The sequence below is a fragment of the Semicossyphus pulcher genome, unplaced genomic scaffold (assembly GCF_022749685.1).
Source record: "Semicossyphus pulcher isolate SPU_LCO1_2020_fin unplaced genomic scaffold, fSemPul1.0.p SCAF_11, whole genome shotgun sequence".
In the NCBI taxonomy this organism is placed as follows: Eukaryota; Metazoa; Chordata; class Actinopteri; order Labriformes; family Labridae; genus Semicossyphus; species Semicossyphus pulcher.
In genome coordinates, this window is record NW_027211615.1 from 9,895,774 (window position 1) to 9,917,606 (window position 21,833).

At 41.4% G+C, this 21,833-nt stretch overlaps 2 protein-coding genes across 3 annotated transcripts in view; one reads left to right on the forward strand and one right to left on the reverse strand.

Moving 5' to 3' along the window:
* Nucleotides 1-853: 853 nt before the first annotated feature.
* LOC138612448 (reticulon-4-interacting protein 1 homolog, mitochondrial-like) lies at nucleotides 854-11,715 on the forward strand. Of its 2 annotated transcripts, none has more exons than XM_069685693.1 (9): nucleotides 854-1,438; nucleotides 1,539-1,690; nucleotides 3,330-3,398; nucleotides 3,848-3,972; nucleotides 4,460-4,508; nucleotides 4,611-4,747; nucleotides 5,944-6,127; nucleotides 7,835-7,930; nucleotides 10,758-11,715. In XM_069685693.1, exons 1-9 carry the CDS (start codon nucleotides 1,141-1,143, stop codon nucleotides 10,959-10,961), a joined length of 1,314 nt encoding a protein of 437 aa, XP_069541794.1. In that variant the 5' UTR covers nucleotides 854-1,140; the 3' UTR covers nucleotides 10,962-11,715. The 2 variants fall into 2 exon arrangements, with proteins under 2 accessions (XP_069541794.1, XP_069541804.1); XM_069685703.1 differs by having other exon boundaries at nucleotides 7,768-7,930; nucleotides 10,758-10,844.
* The window catches only part of LOC138612438 (beta/gamma crystallin domain-containing protein 1-like), a 29,504-nt gene continuing 19,162 nt past the window's right edge, over nucleotides 11,492-21,833 (reverse strand). The window contains exons 14-22 of the mRNA XM_069685681.1: nucleotides 20,493-20,619; nucleotides 19,751-19,780; nucleotides 19,515-19,627; nucleotides 18,848-18,980; nucleotides 16,772-16,911; nucleotides 13,967-14,090; nucleotides 13,271-13,429; nucleotides 12,788-12,950; nucleotides 11,492-12,037 (exon numbers count right to left, since the gene is read on the reverse strand). Coding sequence (XP_069541782.1) covers nucleotides 11,949-12,037; nucleotides 12,788-12,950; nucleotides 13,271-13,429; nucleotides 13,967-14,090; nucleotides 16,772-16,911; nucleotides 18,848-18,980; nucleotides 19,515-19,627; nucleotides 19,751-19,780; nucleotides 20,493-20,619 — 1,078 coding nt within the window. The 3' untranslated portion in view covers nucleotides 11,492-11,948. The remainder of the gene's footprint in view (nucleotides 12,038-12,787; nucleotides 12,951-13,270; nucleotides 13,430-13,966; nucleotides 14,091-16,771; nucleotides 16,912-18,847; nucleotides 18,981-19,514; nucleotides 19,628-19,750; nucleotides 19,781-20,492; nucleotides 20,620-21,833) is intronic.

Sequence of the window (21,833 nt, forward strand, 5' to 3'; positions counted from 1 at the left end):
CAATTTGTATTGATTTTGGCGACTCCTGTGGACAAAATGCTATGTCTCTTCTCTTTGCTGATGTTGTTCTGTACATGTGTAAGTAGAGTTTTTAAAAAAAAACATCTCATCCTGCTTTCTTTTAATAGTAAAATGAATCCCTCGCTGTGAATCTTTGCTTCGGAAAATATTGAAAAAAGGCTGTTTTGGCAGCGCAAAGTTAATCTCGTCTCACCACCCCCCACCCCCCCACCCCCACCCCGGCAGCGGTTACAGGCATTAAAAATACCTAGATAAAATCAATCTTGTTGCTGATGGTCTGATTTGCTTTTGTAGGTCATATAGAGGCATCAGTATTAATTTCAGTCTGTTTCATAACCAGATAAAAACTCCTCACAGGAGCTTTAAATTAAAAATAATTTAATAATGTACAACTAAAAAAAAAATAAAAAAAAGTACAGGCTTCACAAACAAGAACATTAATCAAAACCTGAACAAATTATCACCTTTAAGTTTCAACATATACCATAGATTGTATATGAGATTTAAGGATTGTTGTAAATAAAACAATTTTTCATACAGCTTTAAGCATTTTTTCATTTACTTTTGAACTCTGCAATTAATGAACAGAAGCCCATAACTTAAATAATTTTTACGTATTTGTATACTGTAGCTTGTTATATGAGACGTTTAGAAGAAAACAATAAAGTCACCATCAAGTTTTAAAGAAAAAAAGTAGTGTCTTCAGATTAACAGTATCGCTACTATATACGTCAGAGTTATTCTCTCATCCTATTGGCCAGAATATTTAGCTCCAGAATCCTGATTGGCTTACGGTTAGAGTTCAGAGGTTAGCTTGTTATGTAGCATTAGCCGTAGTGGGGTGTGTTCTCTGCAGATTTTTCTAACATTGGATCTTTTTTATACTTAATGTGACACTCGATATTACACTTAACGTGCACAAAGACTTTGTCGCTTATTTATTTAACCTGTTATGTACCGTTTTGTGTATGCTTTGAACGCTGACGACCTGTATGCTAATGCTAGCTAAGTAGCTCCCTAGCTAGTCGGCTAGATAACTTGGTGACAGGAGTTCTCCCCCAATGACATATTACACCAAAAACTGACCTTTTAGGAACCTCTACCTGAAGGACGATTTAAATGGGTTCTGTGCGACTAATGGCATCGACCAGGCTCCTGTGTTTGTTCAACGCGAAGGCAGCAGGCTCGACCAAAACATTAGCCAAGGCAGGCTGGAGTGTGTGCTTTAACAGACATGTCTGCAGTTCACCTTCAAGATTGCAGAGCTGCATGTCAGCGTGGGTCATTGATCAGTACGGTACTAATGAGGTTTTGAGGTACACAGAAGAATTTACCGCCCCCTCCGTGGTTTCTGCTAGTGAAGTGATGATTAAAGTCCACGCTGCTAGTCTCAACCCTCTTGATATATCTATGAGGGGTAAGTTGTTGGACTAACACACACTTTAAAGTCATTGTGAGCAGCAGTGATTTTTGTTTGCTTATTATTTAACATACCTGCCTGCTTTCTTTGTTTTCAGGTGGTTATGGAGCTAAATTGCTCAAATTAAGAAAAGATCCGATGTCTGTAAAGGACAATGATAGTGAGTTTCCTCTGGTTCTGGGTCGAGACGTATCTGGTGTTGTTGTGGACTGTGGATCTGAGGTGACCCACTTTTTTCCAGGAGATGAGGTAGGAGCTGCACTGCACACCTGTGTTTCATAAGATGTAACATTATGTTTTGAGTGGGCAATATGGTTTAAATTAGGGATGCACGATATTGGATCTTTTGCCGATATGGCAATATTTTCCAACTATTTTTGCCGATGGCCGATTTCGATACCGATAGATTAGGCGCATGTTATTTTCCACCTAATTGCAGAGAACATCAAGTCTCCCCTGGAGTGGAATTGAAATCATGCCTACTCTTAGTGTAGTGGCCCACTGGCAGATTTAGAAATGACATAATACAGTGCTTTTTAAAATGTACACATTCACTGGGCAATATAAGGAAACGACTTAAACTTAGGTTATGTACATTTTTTTCAAATAAAACTGTAATATTCACACAACTTAGACAGGCTTGAATGAAGAGATTTGGCCCCTCCTCGCATGACTGATGCTGAGCAACCATTGCAAATAGCAATCATGCTGTCTCTTTCGGAAACTTTAAAAGACTGCCATACCGCAAACATCTTGCACCCTTCTTCACGGTTGGCAGAAGAGGCGTGGTGCATGCAGTGCACACTGGCGCAGAGTTAATGTCGCAGCATTATGTCAAGCTTTTTTAGGCAATCATCAAGCATTTAGGCGTAATTAAAGCGTTGTTTTGTCGGCAAAAAATATTGGCAGAAAAATGAGATATCTGCTGATGCCGATATGTCATTTTCAAGCCATAATCTGCAGATACTTATAACGTGCCGATAATATATCGTGCATCCCTTTTTAAAATCTTGTAACCATAATTTTGCCGATCCTGTAATACAATAAATCAAATAGAAAATCAATCCAGAAACTGTATAAAGAAGTTACCCAGAGAGGACAGTATTTTACCCAGCAAATTAATTGCTCAAAAAGCAATTCTTTCTTCATGATTGGGGTGCATAAATCTTAGAAGTCCCATGAATCAGTGTTGCTCATTGATTTGCAACACTGCCTACAATGATCCAACACTCTGGTTCCCTTTCTGGGAAGTGGTAAAGGATAAATCTGAGGAATAAAAACAAGAATCTATTAAGAAAAGAAAAGAAAAACATTTTGTTATTAAAACATTAGTTTGGAAAAAAACTACTGGTGAGATTTCATAAATATACATATCTTAATTTTAAGGGATCACAAGCTAAAAACATTGACAACCTCACGTCTAACACACTGAATGATGTGTAAAAAAAAAAAGAAAACATAGGATAAGCTGTTAAGTCATTTATATAGACAGTGTTTATCATCATGTTGCCCAACCCTAATACGCACAACTCCAGAGCCAGGTCATTCACATCAGTCCTGGATGAAAGAAGAAGCTCTTTCTGCTTGATCATCACATGAGTGTGACTCATTTATCTGACTCATCTACAGTGCTGCCTCTCACTCATACACACTGCTGACAAAAATGCCATTATGCAAATTCAGCTTTAATGTGAAAATAATAGAACAATACATCAGTAGATATTTCCACATACAGCACTGTAGTAATGTTGTTCCATGCACATCTCTGGAAATGACTTATGATGAGGTGACTTAGAGCTTAATCGGTTGTTAACCAGAGTCAGAGACAAAGAGTAGGCGGTTCAATTGAGTCGTGTTCAGCATGTTAAATGTCATATTCATGTTCCAGGTGTGGGCAGCTGTTCCCCCGTGGAAACAGGGCAGCCTGGCAGAATTTGTGACACTCACAGAGTATGAGGTGAGCTACAGAGCCATTACAGTCTTCATCATCACTGTCAATTGAATAATAAAGTGTAAGAAGGTTTTTAATTTCCTGTCTTATAACTGACTTTAGAGTGTGTTGACTTTCCTGTCATGTTTTCAAACTAATTAAGAGTTTTTCTGTGTGATTTGTAAGAAATATGAACAAAAGTTTGAAGAAGTGCGCCCTGTTATATAATCCTGCAGTCTAAGAAGTAATTAGGATTAAGTTTGTTTGCTTGCAGAAGCCACTGAGGCTGCAATTACACAGACACACAAATTGCCCTCTTGTTTTCCTGCTATATTGTGCTTAATTTATTCAGCAGCTCCGAGCTAGCTACTCTTACAGCTGCCCCCGTGATTAGACTTAACTTTTAGCTTGATAATTAAATATATACTTGATATATTTCTAACTGTTGGCATTTTTCTGTCTCTCTGTCTTTGCAGGTTTCCCACAAGCCAAAGTTATTGAGTCACACAGAAGCAGCCTCCATCCCCTACGTAGCCAACACCGCTCTGTCTGCGCTTGTTAACGCAGGTGGTCTTTGCAGAGACAGCTCTTCAAATAAAAGGCAAGCGCCAGCCTGATCATGGATAACCCTGTGTTGAACCCCTTTACCCCCCCCTAACCGTTTACATACAGAACATTAGAAGTGTGAGACACAGTATTAGGGAGAAGGGAAGAAGTCCCTTATATTTTCATACACAGCCATTAGACTATTATTTTAACTCTTAAGAGATTCTAAAGTGCTCTTTTTCTGTTAAATACAGACTTTTACTTTGATAGGACACCTTTTAAATCACATTCATTTCCCTTAGTCTCCTATTTCATCCTAATTGGCATCAAAGGTTTTTTTTCTCATCATGCCTTTGACCTGTTGCCTGTTAAAATTTAACCCGATGTGAAATCTAATGGAACTTTCACTCCCCCTCAAATGTAATAGCTTCCAATCCTGCTAAACACCCTTTTACACCCTGAGGCTTCCACTTCTTTCATCCGCTTCAGTAAATCACACAGTAATTGAATGACCCTGTGGTTGCTGGGGTTTCTCCTCCTAGAGTTCTGATCACTGGAGGATCGGGAGGTGTCGGAACATTCTCTATCCAGGTAAGGCAAAGTGTGTTCCCTACCAAGCTGCTCCGACATATTCTCTTTTCAACTCGGCATGAAGAGTGATCATTTCTGCTTTCTTCCTCGGTGTGCTGCCAGTTATTAAAGGCCTGGGGTGCCCACGTAACCGTTACCTGCTCCCAGAACGCCGAAGGCCTCGTTAGGGGGCTGGGGGCGGACGAGGTGGTCGACTACACAGCGGGAGATGCGGCTGAGCAGCTGGAAATGATGGAGAAGTATGTGCTTTTACTGTGAAAAGTGTGTGCTTTTAGAAGTTATTATAAGGATAATGATTTATACCTTTAATACAGGGGAAGTAGCAGAGAATAGAACTAAATGGGCAAATTAAAACAGGGGGATGAAACCAAGAAATCAAACAATCAAAAGAGGCACCAAAAAGCAAGAACAGTAACATTATCGTATCCAGGCTATCAAATCCTATATTCTGTTTAAGGTGGTGACATTGTATTGCTTTTCTCTAAAAGAAACAATTTTCTTCACTAGCTCTCGTCCCAGCCTCCAGTGCAGCGTCATTAGAGTCAGTGCCAGTCCAATAAAGGTGCTAATAAAAAGAAATCATCCAAGACAGCGTGAATTGTGTGGGCTTCTCCCTTTTAAACACCCCCAAAATGTGGTAAACAGCTTCCTGTCAGCATGGCACAACTGCTCGCTGACTTGCTTTTCAGTTTCCATGGAAACTAGTGCACAAGGCCTGCCTGAGTGGACGCTGGCTCACCCCTCTACCCGCCCCCAAACAAAAATGCTGGCTTTACCTTGAAGACAAACAGTCTACTGAGTCTGCTGTTTAATTAAAGGCTCTGGAAAAAACCAGGATACTCTGATATGAGAAAACATGCAGCGCTCTCAAGAGCTACCAAGCTGCGATGAATTTTTAAGTATTTATTTAACCATTTTATACCTTTCTTAAAGTGGTAACCTCGAAGATCTCCGTTTCATTCTCTTTGGCGGCACTTCCCAGATATCCAGACAGTGTTGCATGTGTGACGTCCACGGTTGGCTCCGGTTGTAACTCTTGATTTTCCTCGCTGACGGTCGCTTTCCTTTTCAGACTGTTTGTCTTCATCTGAGCGTCGAGTTTGTTTCTTTTTCTTTGGATTTTCACTTATTGTTGAAGTTGTATCTGTAGTCATCGATCTTTCCTCTGTTTGTTCAGCCATAGTAGATTACTGTTTACTCGCAACACTTGCAGAGACCAGAAAAGCAGACGCTTAGCTCCGCCTACCCTCTCTGGCAGACCAACCACTGCTGGGTGATGGAAAACGCGTTACTAACTGGACTTGTGATTTTGTCCGCGAAAGTCGCCATAGACAACCAGTCTGTAATACTGCAAATGCAAAGGCTTTCATCAGTGGGCCATAGGCTCAATCACTTTAGTCATTATTTCTTGTAACTTGTCTGTTTGCTTCGTCAGGTTTGACGTGATTTTGGACAACGTGGGCGGGGAAACAGAGGAGTGGGCGATGGGTCTGCTGAAGCCCTGGTCCGGGGCGAAGTACATCACACTGGTGACACCTTTACTCGTCAGCACCGATTCCATGGGCCTGCTGGACGGGATGTTTAGCGCTGGATTCACCTTGCACAACAAGGCCGTGCAGGTAAACACGATCAGAGCAAACTAACGATTTCAACACTGAAGCAAACTGAAAAATGATCCTGCTGGATGCGGTCTGACATTCAAATCCACTCGCCTCGCTAACACAACCCTCACTGCCCTGTTTATTTTGATTGAATGTTTTCAGCCTGGCATTTCTCATAAAGCCATAAGCACGGGTGTGGGCCAACGGGTGCTCCCAAACTGAAATGAATACTTGATTCCCAGTGGCATGGAAAACACCTTTGTACAGTTGGTAAACACCTGCTCCAGCCAGTCAAAGTTTTTGCTTTCTTTCCATTCGGTTGATCAGATGATGTTCAGTGAAAATGGCGAGGGAGAAATCATGTTATAACTTGACTTGGCTTCATAGCATATTCCTGCTTATGCTTCAGTTGTGGAAATATACCTGCAGGGTGTCATAAACCTGCCTGTGTGCAGGTGCAGAGGGAATTTGTGCATTGAATGTTTGAGCCTCGTGTTCTTGCATGTACATAGTGTCCCTCCAGCTGCTCTGTTAGTGGAGTGAATGTGTAATAAGGGTAGTGGGTGAATGGGCGCGGACAGGGTGGAGCTGCACGAGGGACTGAGTCAAGTTATCCTGGGCATTGCAGGCGTTGGTGACAGCATGGCTGGCAGTGTTGAAGTTGGGTGTGTATATATGTGTGCGTGTGCGTTTGCTGCTGAACCAGCACTATTTGGTGTTTGTGCAGATTGTAGCCGACTCTCTCCCCCCCCCCCGGCAAATACCAGTGTTTGTGTGTTTCTTGCCAAGCCTCCGGGCCCCTTTGTCCGCGGGAGCAGCCAGCTGGTCAGTTTGGCGGGGCTCAGCCGCAGCAGTCACACCCTCGGTGTCCGACTCTGGACATCATGTTCTCTCATCTGGGGGGGATCACAGCGCAACTGAGCCCTCTAGTGTTCAACTTCTTGGCAGCAGAGAGAAATCAGTCAGAATGTAGATACAGTAGATGTACACAGATGGATTTATGGAAGGCTAGAGGAGTGAAGTCACATTAATACACAATGATCAAATGTCATGCTGTGTTGACTTTCAAGATACATGGGAGTTTCCCTCTGCTTATCTTTTGTTTCCTGGTTTCAGATGCTTCCTTTTGTACCTTTACAGGTGTTGTGTGTTATTAACTTGTAATGTTAAAACACTGAACAAACTACATGTTTGGCGGAGGCCAGGGAGCTAGCTAAACTTTCTCCACAGCTATGGCGACAATTTCAAATATTATCTATCGATTACAGAGAACGCCGGCTTTGACTGACAGTGGCTTTTTCCAGGGGTGAACTGCTCCTTTAAGAGAGTAAATTTATTAGTTGCCACCAAAGGTATCTGGTCTATTAGTTAGTAAATAACAGTTTTCTTCCACATAATCCATATTGTTACTCTTTTCTCTTAATATCCCGCAGCACAAGTTACTGTGATGGTGTGTCACCAGCAAACGTGCGTCTGTTCTGGCTTTGTGATGTAACTCAGGATATCATGATTCTTATTCTTAATATTTTCTTACATTGTTAAAAGTCTTGACACGACATCACATAAAAAATCTTATGCGGTCTTCTTAGGAAATTTTTATGCTGACTTGATTATCTTTTTATGATTAAATTACCACTGAAAAATGTCCGTTCTTTTAGGGATTTTCCAGCGACGTGCAGACCTGCCTGCCGTCTAATTGCTGCCTCCTCTCTGTTTTCCTCTCAGAACATAATATCGAGCGGAGTCTTCTACCGGTGGGGATTTTTTGCTCCAGATGGGCCTGCGCTGGACGAGGTTAGCAGGCTGGTGGATGCAGGGAAGGTACTGTAACTCCTTATTACTGATACAAGCAAGCAGGAGTCCTTCACAACCACTTACATACTGACAGAATGGAAAATGGAAATCCTCTCATTTGCATGCCAGTCACAGCCTGAGAGTGAAATCGACGCAGGCATGGAGAGCATACATGTTGTATGTGCTCCATGCCTCCATCATTAAATATGAGCATACCAGGCATACCACATTCCCGCCGTGCTGGTTGGTTAGTCGTGTGCGTGGCGGGTAGTCAGGCGCCAGGACACTCTGAACGGATTTTTAAACAGTGCTGAGCAGCCAGTCGCAAAAGCGTGCAGGACCTCTGTCCTTTTGTCCCGGGGCTTACAGCGAGCGGCACACTCAGACCAGTGGCGGGAAGCTAAGGACACACACAAACAAAACACACACACACACACACACACACACACGCAAACTCTCCCTGCATGTCCTATTCTCAGTCAGAAGTGTGGATGGTTTCCAGTGTGACGCTGCTGCGCTCCCCGTTCATTGTTACAGGCAAGAGATGCTGACCAGAATAACAAGCCTGGCTGCTGCTGGTGTTGTGGGACCAGCACAGGATTGTCCAGCCTCATCACATTCTGAACCCCGCCCTCACGATCTCACATTTGCAGCTATGAAAGCAGAGATGATGTAGCAGGAGCAGCTCGTGGCTATTTGCTTTTATACACTGAATAAATATGGTTACTATAATTGGATGAAAAATGCTTTACAGCTTAGATATGGTTCCAGGTATCGAAAAATCAACACATATTCAATTCATTAAAGTCAGTCATTATCAAGCAGCATTGTCAGGCATTTGCTGGCTCCAGCTTCCTATATGTTAGCATTTTCTGCTTTTCTGTGACATTTATGACAGTAAAGCGCCATAGAACGCCACAGGAAGTCTCTGCTACCTGTGGCCATGAGACTGTATAAAAAATGGAGCTTGAAGGTCTTTCATTCCATCATCATGCACAACTACTTTATTAGGACTATAACACAGCTTCTCATATCATGTGCAATGATACTCTTCAATATCAGGCTATATTAAGTTCATTATCATGTGCAATAATACTCTTCAATATCAGGCTATATTAAGTTCAATACCATGTGCAATAATACTCTTCAATATCAGGCTATATTAAGTTCATTACCATGTGCAATAATACTCTTCAATATCAGGCTATATTAAGTTCATAACCATGTGCAATAATACTCTTCAATATCAGGCTATATTAAGTTCATAACCATGTGCAATAATACTCTTCAATATCAGGCTATATTAAGTTCATAACCATGTGCAATAATACTCTTCAATATCAGGCTATATTAAGTTCATAACCATGTGCAATAATACTCTTCAATATCAGGCTATATTAAGTTCAATACCATGTGCAATAATACTCTTCAATATCAGGCTATATTAAGTTCATAACCATGTGCAATAATACTCTTCAATATCAGGCTATATTAAGTTCATTACCATGTGCAATAATACTCTTCAATATCAGGCTATATTAAGTTCATAACCATGTGCAATAATACTCTTCAATATCAGGCTATATTAAGTTCATTACCATGTGCAATAATACTCTTCAATATCAGGCTATATTAAGTTCATAACCATGTGCAATAATACTCTTCAATATCAGGCTATATTAAGTTCAATACCATGTGCAATAATACTCTTCAATATCAGGCTATATTAAGTTCATAACCATGTGCAATAATACTCTTCAATATCAGGCTATATTAAGTTCATAACCATGTGCAATAATACTCTTCAATATCAGGCTATATTAAGTTCAATACCATGTGCAATAATACTCTTCAATATCAGGCTATATTAAGTTCATAACCATGTGCAATAATACTCTTCAATATCAGGCTATATTAAGTTCATAACCATGTGCAATAATACTCTTCAATATCAGGCTATATTAAGTTCAATACCATGTGCAATAATACTCTTCAATATCAGGCTATATTCAGTTCATTGTCAAGTGCAATATCACCCCAATAACAGGGGACATACTTACATTTATGTTTATATTTATAGAATACAATAAGAATACAAGAACAGCAATACTTCTGCTAATGTATTAGTACCATGTGCAAAATTACTTTTACTTTTAGTATCCGGAGCAATATAACCTTTTTTTATTTTTATGTACAATTACATTTTATATAATGGGCTATTTTTTTTAAACTCATAATCTTGCAATCACAAGGTTTTACTACTGTCATTAATACTGTTAATTGTCAAAATTGTTGTTCTATTAGGCCCTGTCTCTTTTGCATTAACCCACACACTTTATATTTTCAGTTATATTTGAGTTGTTTTTTCTCTCTTAATTTTGTACTGTACCTTTGGAGCTATCTGGCACTATAATTTCCTTCAGGATTAATAAAGCCGTATCTTATCTTAAATTAAGATTCTTTGGGCTTCTCTCTGTTGGATGGAAAAAGAAGCAATTTGAAGATGTCACTTTGGGCTTTTAGAAATTCTGTTATTTTTGTTTTTTACATTTTATAGACTTAAAAATTAATCATGAAAATAACTGACAGATAAATCAATGATAGAAAAAATTGTAAGCTGCAGCCCTCTACGGATATAGTAGCTAATTGTTTCATCTCATTGGTCTTAATTCCATCAGCACTATTTATAAAGCGTCAGCTGTGACAGACAAATGTGTGTAATTGCCTAATTCATTAAAATGTCCAGACAGCATTTCTCTCGTGTCTGATGTGCTGAAGGTTCCTTAATTGTTTCCTGACTTCCTTCCTGATTTTAAACTCATACTGTTTATATTTTCCTGCTGCTTCATCACAGATCCTGCCAGTCGTCGAGGCCCAGTTTCCATTTACCCAGGTGCCCCAGGCCTTTCAGAAGCTGGAGGAGGGCCACGCCAGAGGCAAGACAGTAGTCCGCGTGGCCGAAGAGGACGACAGACAGGCCGAAGAGCTGCAGCAGGACTCTCCTGCAGGGGCTGCAGGGTCGGAGCAGGGAGTGCAGGAAAGTGCCAAGCAAAACTAGAGACAGTCAGCAGAGAACTGAGAGAATCAAGCTTTTGTGATTCTTCTCACCTTTACGAGGCTACTCTGGACTGCAGCAGACTTAATTATTCAAAGGGATCAGAGGTGCTGCTGGTGTGCGGCAGACTACAAGCGTGACCTGGGCTGGTAATGGGAGCCAATGTTTTTGTTAAAGCTTACACCCTCCTGTACTGTCTTGACGTTTTCACAAGGTGCTTGGGTTTTACGGTGTCCATGTCATGGGAATGAATTGGAATCTTTCAGGTCAGAATCCAGCTGGTGATCACAGCCAGGCTTTTGGTAACTTTCTGTGTTGCATAGTGAGCTGCAAATCTTTATCAATAGACTTTTTTATCCTCCAGTAACAGTTGAAGCAGAAGCAGCACAGTAAGATGGGTCCATGTGGATGCATTAGAAAACAAAAGTAAAGCGTTCAACAATTGGGGAAAACAATAATTAAACTTTGAAACTGTTTAGTCTGTACATTCAGCGTGCAGCTCGATATACTGTGCAATATATTTAAGAAGTTTATTGACAAAAATACTTTTATTCTGAAAAGTTGTGTGCGGTCTAGTTTTGATTAAACAAGAGGAAAAAAAGACACATTTGAAGCGTAATTTTTTGCATCGTCATGTTGCATGCAGCTCCAAAGTAATGTTACATTTATACATAATGTTACATTGCATAAAAAGATATGACAAAGTGTTAACACTGTTCAAGTTCATTAACATCAGGCAAACATTTATTCAATAAAAAGTCAAAAATAAACCTCAGGATATATTGCTGGTAAAGTGTGAATATAAAGTATCTGGTTGGTAGTCACATATCCCCATGGAAGTGTCCATTGATCTCTGTGCTGTCGTGCTCCTGCAGCAACGTTTGAGCATCTCCACTGACGTACCTCGCTCTTCAGTTGCTGCATTACAGAGCTGCAGTAGGCGTTTGCTCTGACTGTATTTCCTGATCAAGTCCAGCAGCGGATATATTTTCATATAATCTCCACGTCCCACCTTTGATGCAGTTTGTGCGGATCAAGTGTGTTCAGAATCACTTGGCTCTTGTCGTAGTTATGGCCCCCTGAAACACAGAGACGTTTCCTCATTAATCATGTCTTAATTATCAGTCTGTGCTGTCAAGTGCTTTTTAATTGGTGTACTATTTGCCTTCCCGTCCCTTAATAGAGAATATTCTATGTACCTTTTTCACACATATATGATCACTTGGATAATTAGGCCTTTTAAAACCTTAATATTCAATTTATTATGAATTTTATTTAAAATATAATGATGTTAAGTAGTATCCAAGCGTGTAAGTACAGTAAATGATAGTTTGTACACTGACATTATTTAGTCCACAAGGTGTCACTAATTGACAGTGATGCAAACAGCCAGACCCACGCATGACTAGTGAAACACAACACACACACAGACAGAGAGGCTAAAGTAGACCATTCTTACAGTCCTGTGAGTAATAACGGCTTGTTCTGATTAATGCTTATTAACTTAGGTGCATAAGTTGCATTCAAATTAGCAGTAGTAGTGTAATGTAATGTATTATTCATTTAAAGGCTTATACACTGCTTTAATGTCCTTGTCAGCAGGTGGACTCAACTTCAAACCCTGCACATGAAGTGTGTGGGAGTTTGACTGACAGTTAAGGATTGCATAACTTCACTTTGATCATGAAAACGCTCGGTGAAAAACCCGTCCCAGCTGGTGCTCCTACCTTTATCTACTATCCAAGTTCTTTTCTACAAATCATTATTACGATGTGTCTTGTAACATTCAGGGGGAAAATTGTGCTTTTACGCCACATATGGATGCTCACCTTTGACCTCCAGGACCAGGTCGGAGGTCGGCGTGTAGCGGATGAAGCCCTCGGGTGTGATGCTCCAGAGGTGGGCGTGGTTTTGTGGCTCCGGGGTGAGACCCACTCGGCTTCCTGCCATCGTCATGCTACCGCTGGGGCTCAGGCAGCACTCCTCCAGCATCTGGGAACACAGGTTGAAGGAGCAGATTGTTTTAATTATTATACTTCATATGGAGTTTATACCGCATCAATTTTATAGTATGATATCAGAGGTTTGTGCCTAAAGAAAATATCCTATGTTGACTGTGAGGTTGACTGAGGATCTATCTAGCTTAGATTTAAGCTTTTTATTATTGAAACCGCTCTGGGCAGTAGAATATTTTTGCACCTGTCGATCTCCTCATTAGACACCTCTGCGTTACTACAGCTCACTCACCATCAATAATTCACAGCACTACTCGCAGGTTAAACCCTGCTGTTGTATAATGATGTGTCTGTTACCTTGCAGTGGAGATGTCCATTCTGGTACAGCCAGATCTGCTCGAATCCATCGTTCTCCTCCGTTTCTTGGATCCGCATCAGTTTGACGTCATCCAAATCGCCCGTGAGTGACATCATCAGCCTCGTCTGTCTGTTTCTTATACGAAAGTGAACTTGTTTCTGTTCATAAAACACACAAGGCCAAACACACAGGACAAGTGCGTCAGCTTGGTCAATAACAGAGTTATGTGAACATAAAAAATACAGTTTATCTCGAGCCTTACCAAGCTTTCAATGCAGCTTTATATACGTCCACACAAAGCACAAATAATAGCACAAGACATTCTATTAAAAGTAAGAAAAAATCATGTTTTGTACTGTGGGGCCACCAGGTTGAGGTCTTCACAGATTTATACTTCAAAGCTTGAAGATCATAACCGTCCACCACACAGTTACGCTCTGATGAGGCCTTAATGAAGACAAAATATCAGCCGCAATTTTCTTCACTGTAACAATAATAGGTGGGCTTCGAGGCTTGAAATGTGTTTCAATCATGTCCGTCAAATAACTGCAGATTTTTTTAATGACCACATTTTTTTGGCCGATTTTTAACAGAAGATAGTCAGGTCTGACATGTACTTCCACCACTGTCATGTCACCATTTTGTAAAGCAGAATACTGGAATCTTTGTGCCCACTGTGGTGCGTCAGGATCTACCTGTTGAAGAGGGCGGAGGGATCCAATTTTCCGCCAGCTGCAGAACTTGTGCCAGTCTGGCACCTCACCAGGTTTCAGCAAAATCTGAGCTCCCCTGTAGTTGATTTCCTCGTACAACACCCACCTGGTTACAAAGACAAGACAAATAACAGTAAATGGACTGTACTTATAAAGCACTTTTGTAGTCCTCGGACCACTCAAAGGGCTTTTACATTGCATGTCACACTCACATTCACACACTGATGGCAGAGGCTTAAGTGCCAACCTCCATTCTGTATCTATGCTCATTCATACCCGATGGCTATGCCTTCAGCAGCAATCTGGGGTTCAGTGTCTCGCCCAAGGACACTTTGACATGTGACTGCTGCAGTCAGGGATCCAACCGCCAACATTACGATTGAGAGGCGACCGACTCTACCACTTAGCCACAGCCACCACAGTCGAGATTTACATGACTGCATGAGCCCTATCTATAAAACCAGCACTATTTTATACTCCTCTTTTAGCACTCTGAGTCAATCAATCACTGTCATTCAATCACTGTCATTTCTCAGTTTCTCAGATTCATGTGTTATTTCTTCAGTTTAACAGTCTGCTTGGACGTTCAGTTGAAACTTACCCGGCTAAGTAAAGGTCAAATAAGAAATGTAATCAATATCTTCCAATCAATTGTTCTGATGCATATAACACCAGACTGTGACTTATGACGCTGGCAGGAACAATACCACTTCTGACTTTTGTGTGTGTATTTTTGACTCCTCTCTTCCCTGCAGCACTGTGCCAGCTATAATCTCCTAAAATGTGCTGAGCTGCACGGCCGACCAATTTCGCTGTGACACTGAATGTTGCTTTTAGCTCGACTGCTCTGCTCTCTGGCTGGTCGCCCGTCTCTCCTGCTGTAGGAATGTGCCACTCCAGAGGCAGCTCTGGCTCTCTGTGAGCCCTTTATTTCCTCAGCATGGGCTCGCACCTACAGTCTGAATCTCGCACATCAGCAGCAGGTTTCCATCATCGCTCACGCTGTCAGTACTGTCATGTAAGATGTGCAGACCCAGCAGTCTGTGTCAAATTAAGTTGAATGTATGAAACAACATTCTGAGCATTCAGGCTACAAAATTAACTCCACAAAACACACCTGTATTATACAGCTTCCTCGTTGTTAAATGTTAGATAACGTCTCTTAATTCAAAAGAACACTTCTTTACAGACAACCTTGGCTTTGGTTCTTTTTTTATCTCTAAATCCTTTACCTTAATGTTGAAGTACTTTTCTTTGCTAAGACTTATCTCTCCTGAGCAGAGGTGTAAAGAGTACTGAAATATTCTACTCATTACTTATTTACTTGACTGAAATTGTACTCAAGTAAAACTAAAAAGCAGCTCACTTAAAAAAGTTACTTAGATACTTTCCCACCTCGCTGATTTTTATAATAAAATAATTTTGCCAAGGTTACCTTATACATGCATCCTATGAAAATGGGCCCTGTGTTTACATGTTTTGGCATCAAAATGACGAGAGATGGAACTTTTGTTAACCTTTGTTTAAAGGAGCAATTGGCCCCTGGAAAAAGCCACTGTCAGTCAAAGCTGGTGTAATCGATAGAAGCAATAATATTGGAAATTGGTGCCATAGGTGTGGAGAAAACAGCTCGTGGTTTCAGCCATTCTACATTCCTACAACACCCAGCGCGCATTGCGCCCCTCCCCTCTGAAAGGAACGGCCCAGCGAGAGACGCTGGAGTGAAATACGACCGTTTTCACATTGGCTCAGAGCGGTACAGAATCTGAAATACTACGAGAATATACCAGTGGATCGTCTAAAAAATCTTCAGGTCTGCAGTCTGCATTTCAAACCTGATGATTTTAAACGAGACATGACACCGGAGGCGGGCGTCCTAGATTGAGGAAGTGTAGTTTAGCGAGCTCCCTGGCCTCCCATGGAGAAGCAGATAGCGCCGTTCAAAGGCACAGAGCCAAATTGCATTTATTTCCTACCATAATGCCATTAGTTCCCCATAATAGCATGATAGGACTGAGGTTGAAAATTGGCAAACTGGTCCTTTAACCATAAACAGCAGTTTTATAGCTCTCTTCGAAGCCACCAGACTCCATTGACAAAAACAGTAATTTTACCTCGCAGAACACGGGAGTTGCTGATGGTCTACCGCTGCCTCGATCGGTTAGTTTGCTTGTGTTATTGTGTGGTGTTTTAAAGGGTCAGTTCGGTTCAGAACTAACGTGTTTGTGAGGACGTGTAACGAGGCAGCGGTAGACCAGCAAGTGTTCTGCGAGGTAAAATGACTGTTCTTGTTAGTGGAGTCTGGTGGCTTTGAAGAGAGCGACCTCACGGCTGGAAAACAAAAAAGTACATGAAAAAGCTACTCAATTACAGTAAGGTGAGTAGCCTACCACCTCTTCCTTCCACCTCTGCTCTTCACTTACAGTTACCTCATTAGCAAAAAACTTAGGTGTGGTTTTTAACCAGCAAAGGACAAAGCACTGGATACCTGAATGATGAAAAAATCTAACACGCCACCTTGACTGTTGATAGATTTTGATTCATAAGAGATTCAAATGAGATTAAAAACAACAGGGATGTAAGAGAGGAGGTGCTGAAAACCAACAGTGACAGAAAGTGTTTGTAACAAATAAAAGATAAAAGAAGAAAATAATGGCTTTAACTGCAGAGTGTGTCCGCACACACAAGCTGTTACGCATGAACCTGTCAAACTCACACCAAGAGGAGAACTTGCACACCTGCTTTACATCACAGCGAGGAACCACACAGCAGCTTCAATGTACTCACATGCCTCCTTCCACCAGCACTGACTGGACTCTGCTGCAGCCTCCAGCCAGCTGAAGGTTGACCAATCCGTCCGTCAGCACCACCCTCTTCCCCCGCAGACCGCACCGCTCGAAAACAGTGATGGAAGGCAGAGAGAACTCCTGAGACACAAAGAGAGGCAGAAAGAGTATGAAGTAAAAGGAGTGGGAGGAGAGCAGCAGGTCATGATGGTTGAAATCAAAGCAACTTTAAGGTTTCCTTAGGAAAAAAAAACTGCACTCTCACTGAGAGCTCACAGTGACAGATGGAGTCCTTTCTTTACTTCCTTATGTAAAGCACTTTGAAGCGAACTTCTGTATGTAGGCTTATGGTGCCATATAACTACATTTGCCACTTTGAATAAAATTTGTCATTGCGTGACAAAATGTAGAACAAATTCAAGCTTTATTACATAAATATGTAAAATATGTATCAACAACTCAGACATTTAACATTTAGCAACCAATAATAGTTTGTTTTTGTAGTAAATATACCACCTGGCCACTTGGGGGCAGTCACAATTATCACCTGTATAGGTTGTAAGGCAAAGTTGTTAGCACACATTTCCTGTTCACTCATCCAGCAGACATGGAGCAACATTTTCATTTGGAATTGGTTTTGGGGCAACCTTGAAAATGTAAGTCTAATAGAACATTATGGCTCTGTTTGGTGTCCACCAACTCCGGAGGCATATATTTTTTGCTCTTTGGTTAGTTAATGCTCCATTGTTCACAAGCTAACCTCTAACTTTGTTTGCTGTTTGATGTCTTGCTGACAACAGCTCCCTGCTGCAGCTGGAAACAACAGTGATGAGATCAGAAAACACTGATGAGATCTGGTTTCAGGGTGAGTGGCACCTTACAATCACATTATACTAAATCCTTTGATCCATTGTTAATGGGGAACTCCACTGGATTCACACATCAAAGCGTGTTTAGCGGTCTTGCGAGTACAATAGCATATGTGAAAAAAAGTTGTATCAAGACTTTTGTAGCTTCAGCAGATGCTGTGCCAAGTCTGATAAATGGCCTCAAGTGATGTCACTTGAGTCAGCGTCAGTTGGGGCTGAACACTCCTGTGGTGCAGAGTTATAAAGTGAGCTTATCAGACCTCTGTAACCCACTACTCTTCGCTGCTTGAGGCTAGCTGCTTCAAGCTACATTAGCTGCTACTAGCATAACACAACCAAAGCTCTGACCAAAGTGTTTGTCATGTGGCATTTTGGGTAATGTAGTGTTTTTGGCCACCTTGAAAGTTTAATATTAAGCACCGTTTTTGTTTCCACCAACTTCTGAGGAAAATATTTGTCTCTTTAGTTAATAAATGCACCAATGTTGGTCCTACATCAGCTGCTATTACCATAACAACCAAATCTCTTACCAAACTGTTTGTCAAGCGGCATTTTGGGTAATGTAGTGTTTCTGGTCACCTTAAAAAGTCCAATATTAGGAACTGTTTGAGTGTCCAACTCCTGAGGAAAATATTTGGCTCTTTAGTTAATAAATGCACAAATGTTGGTCCTACATTAGCCGCTATTAGCATAACAACTGTAGCTCTGACCAAATGTGTTTGTCATGTGGCATTTTGGGTAATGTAGTGTTTGTGACCACCTTGAAAAGTCCAATATTAAGAATTCTTGGTGTCCAACTTCTCTTTAGATCATAAGTACACCAATGTTGGTCCTACATTAGCAACCATTAGCATACCACAACCCAATCTCTGATCTAAGTGTTGCATTGTGGGTAATATAGTGCCAGGTTTTGGCAAGAAACAGCAATGAATGGAGCAGAACCAGAAATACATACACTACCAGTCAAAAGTTTGGACACACGTTCCCATTCACTTGTATGAGAAAATGTGTCCAAACTTTTGACTGGTAGTGTATGTATTTCTGGTTCTGATATATTGACACAATGCTGTATCAGAGGAGTGTTATTGAACAGTCTCGCTTTCCAACATATGTATAAAATCCTTGAAAACTTGATATTTAAATGCATTGCTGTTTGGTTTAGGCAGACCAGAGTCAGTGTTAAAAGTGTTAGAAGAAAGCAGACTCACAAAGCCAACAGTCTGTAGCGACAGGATGGGGGAGCTCCCGTTGAAACAGCCCATCGCTCTCAGGTCTGGATAGTTTCCCACTTCTAACACGTACATCCTGCCAGCGAAGTCCTGGCCCTCATGTGCAAGCCAGCTGAAAGTCATCATAAATACACAAACACCTTAACACACAGGAGAGGAGCACAAAAATGAGTCTCATGTGATGGATTGGTTCGGAAATATGATCAATATTTAAACTATATGTATATATATATGTGTCCAATTATAATATGGACATTTAATTACATGCAATAGCACACATTGACATAAGATGTGCAAATGATGCTACATTAGTCACGATCGAGGATGAACTACTGTCTTCGTATGCACAGCACTGAGCAAAATGTCAACTTAATATTGATAATGCGTCATAAAAAATGCCACAAGGGAAATATTTACGTAAGTGGAGCAGCGAGAGCCGGCAGTAGATTCCGAGTCCCAGAAATGTTAATATTTTTTGTAATATAAGCAACAAGCAGCTACAATTGCATCACCTTTGGGGAAATCTAAAACTGTCTGTTCCTTAAATCAGCTTTTGCAGGGTGCTGTTTCAAACGCCTCTGATTCAACTTAAAACAGAATAACCTCAGTTTGATCTGTGTTGCACGCAGCGCGCAGAGTTACTCACCTGCCGGCCAGGACCTTGCAGGAGGCCACGGAGAAGCCGTCCTGCAGGGAGGTCACGCTGTCCTCCAGAGAGAGAGCGGTGCCTTGAAAATCTGGATCAGAGAATAGCTGCACCTGAGGCACAAACGGCAAGACAACAGTCATACACTCTGAGCCCCTCACACACACTTCATCGGGTAAGACAGACAGTATTTCAGCAAGGCCGGATGTGTTCTTTGATCCATTCAGATCGCCTACCTTGAATTTGGCTGCGTTCTCGAAATCATCCTGAAAGGAAACAGAAGCTTAATGAGACTCGTTTATGTACATAATACATCTAATGTAAAATAGGTCTTATTTGCATGTTTCCATTGTTATATAAACACCAGCTACGCATAGAGGAGAGTATTTATTTTGTCCTGCATTTTGTCTCTTAATATGAGAGGAAAACTCAACAGTACAGAACTTTGCATGAATACTTTGTGTGTTTGTCACAATCTGGGTTGAAATCCCTGATGATGACTCACCTCTGTATCTAAATAGAGTTTACTTTCAGTCCTATGACAAACATTTTCCCCTCATAGTCAGCAGGGATCATATTATTCGTGTTTGGATGTGCCTCGTGTTCCTCAAAGATACTCTACCGCTCAGAAATTCTTGCTCCTCAGCCTACATTTTGATTTGGTCACAGGCATGTGAGTGCTGTGACTGGTCACATGAAATGAAAGCACTTGGTTAGCCACACTGGGCATACTAGGGGAAGTGAGACTTCAGCGAGCTTTTTGCAATTGCAGAACTGCTTTATGATCAGTCATCCAACGCTAGAATTAAGAGTAATGTGGTTATCTAAGGCTAACTGTGCAGCTCAGACAAACACACTGGTTGTTGCCGTGATTAAACATAAAAATCAGAGTCAAATGACTATGTCTATGTAACTGGAAAAATCCTGCAAGAGCCAAACAGCATGTTTTTATAACAGCGTCTGAGTCACTCATCCTACCAGCACAACAGGCATCGCTGAGGCCACTCTTGGCTGTAGCGCCCCCCAGTCCTCCGCGCTTCCATAGAGGCCTTTTTCCAGGATGTAGGACTCGCCACAAAAGCCCGGCTCCTCAAAAACAACCCATCTAAGAGAGAGAAAACACAAGGAGGAGGAGCGTAATCAAGCTTTAATTCACACTGACATTTCATTATTGTTTTCTCTTCTCTCATGTGATCATAATTCTTGGAGAAAAGTTGATGTGCCCACACATGCTGACCAAGAGAACCACAAGAATTCAGAGTCTTACAGAGTGAGAATAGCCTCCCTACACACGTGATCAGCAGTTATGTACTGCGTGTCCTATCGCGGCAAATGTGGTACATTTTGGGCAGCTGTGCGAGTGTTTGTTGTTGTGGACAGCTTGTGTGATTTCTGCCTTGGGACAGACGCAGGAAGTGTTTGCATTTGTGTGTCTGTGTGCGTCCCGACGCACTAGACTACAAACAAGTCTCTGTCAGTGACGCTAAAACAACAAACGGAGCCTATCAGAGGCTTAAAGGGACAGGCAGCGAAACATGGGCGAGGCTGTAAGCTAATAACAGGCTAGCAGCACAGCGAGAATAACTCTTGTGTGTGTTATGAGAGTCCTGCCTGGAGAAGGACGAAATGTTCCACTCCACATTATTCATCATTTTGTGTGTGTCTATCTCAGGATAGCAGCGATCAGCATGTTCTTTCCTTACTGTGATGGAATAATAATTTTTTCTGTTTTGTTTACTTGCTGGTCAGAGCATAAAGAAACAGAAACAGAAACAAGGAGGACAAATAGCCACAACTTAGATCTTACACTTTCCCTGCGAAAACATTACAGATGATAAGATAAAACTTCTAAAGAGAAACAACATTCCTTGTTAACAGTGTTGTTCAGATATCAAGGGACTCCTCCTGCACTCGTTTGACATTCATTCCTACTGCGGCAGGGTGTGAGGCAGCATGCTCAACGTCAGACTTACATGACAGGAAGTGAGGTGTGGCGGACTACACATTAGTGAGCCAGGTCATCTGTCTCAACCTGTCAGCATGGGCGCGGCAGCCTTACCGCTACACACCTGACTCCCACAGAACGCCAATAAAGTGCACAAGACTTCACTGGAGGTGTAGCACAAAGTAATTATCAGGTAGAAGCGCAAGAATGCATCTTAAACATGCACTGCACTGTGAGCTGGACAGGCAGGGAACCAACATACTTTGAGTCTTACAGTGGAAAGACAGAAGAGGAAATCCAATAAGCAGACAGATTTGATCATATTTGATCTAACCTTTTGTTTTGCTAAGGCGAGGATAAGGATGAGTAAATAC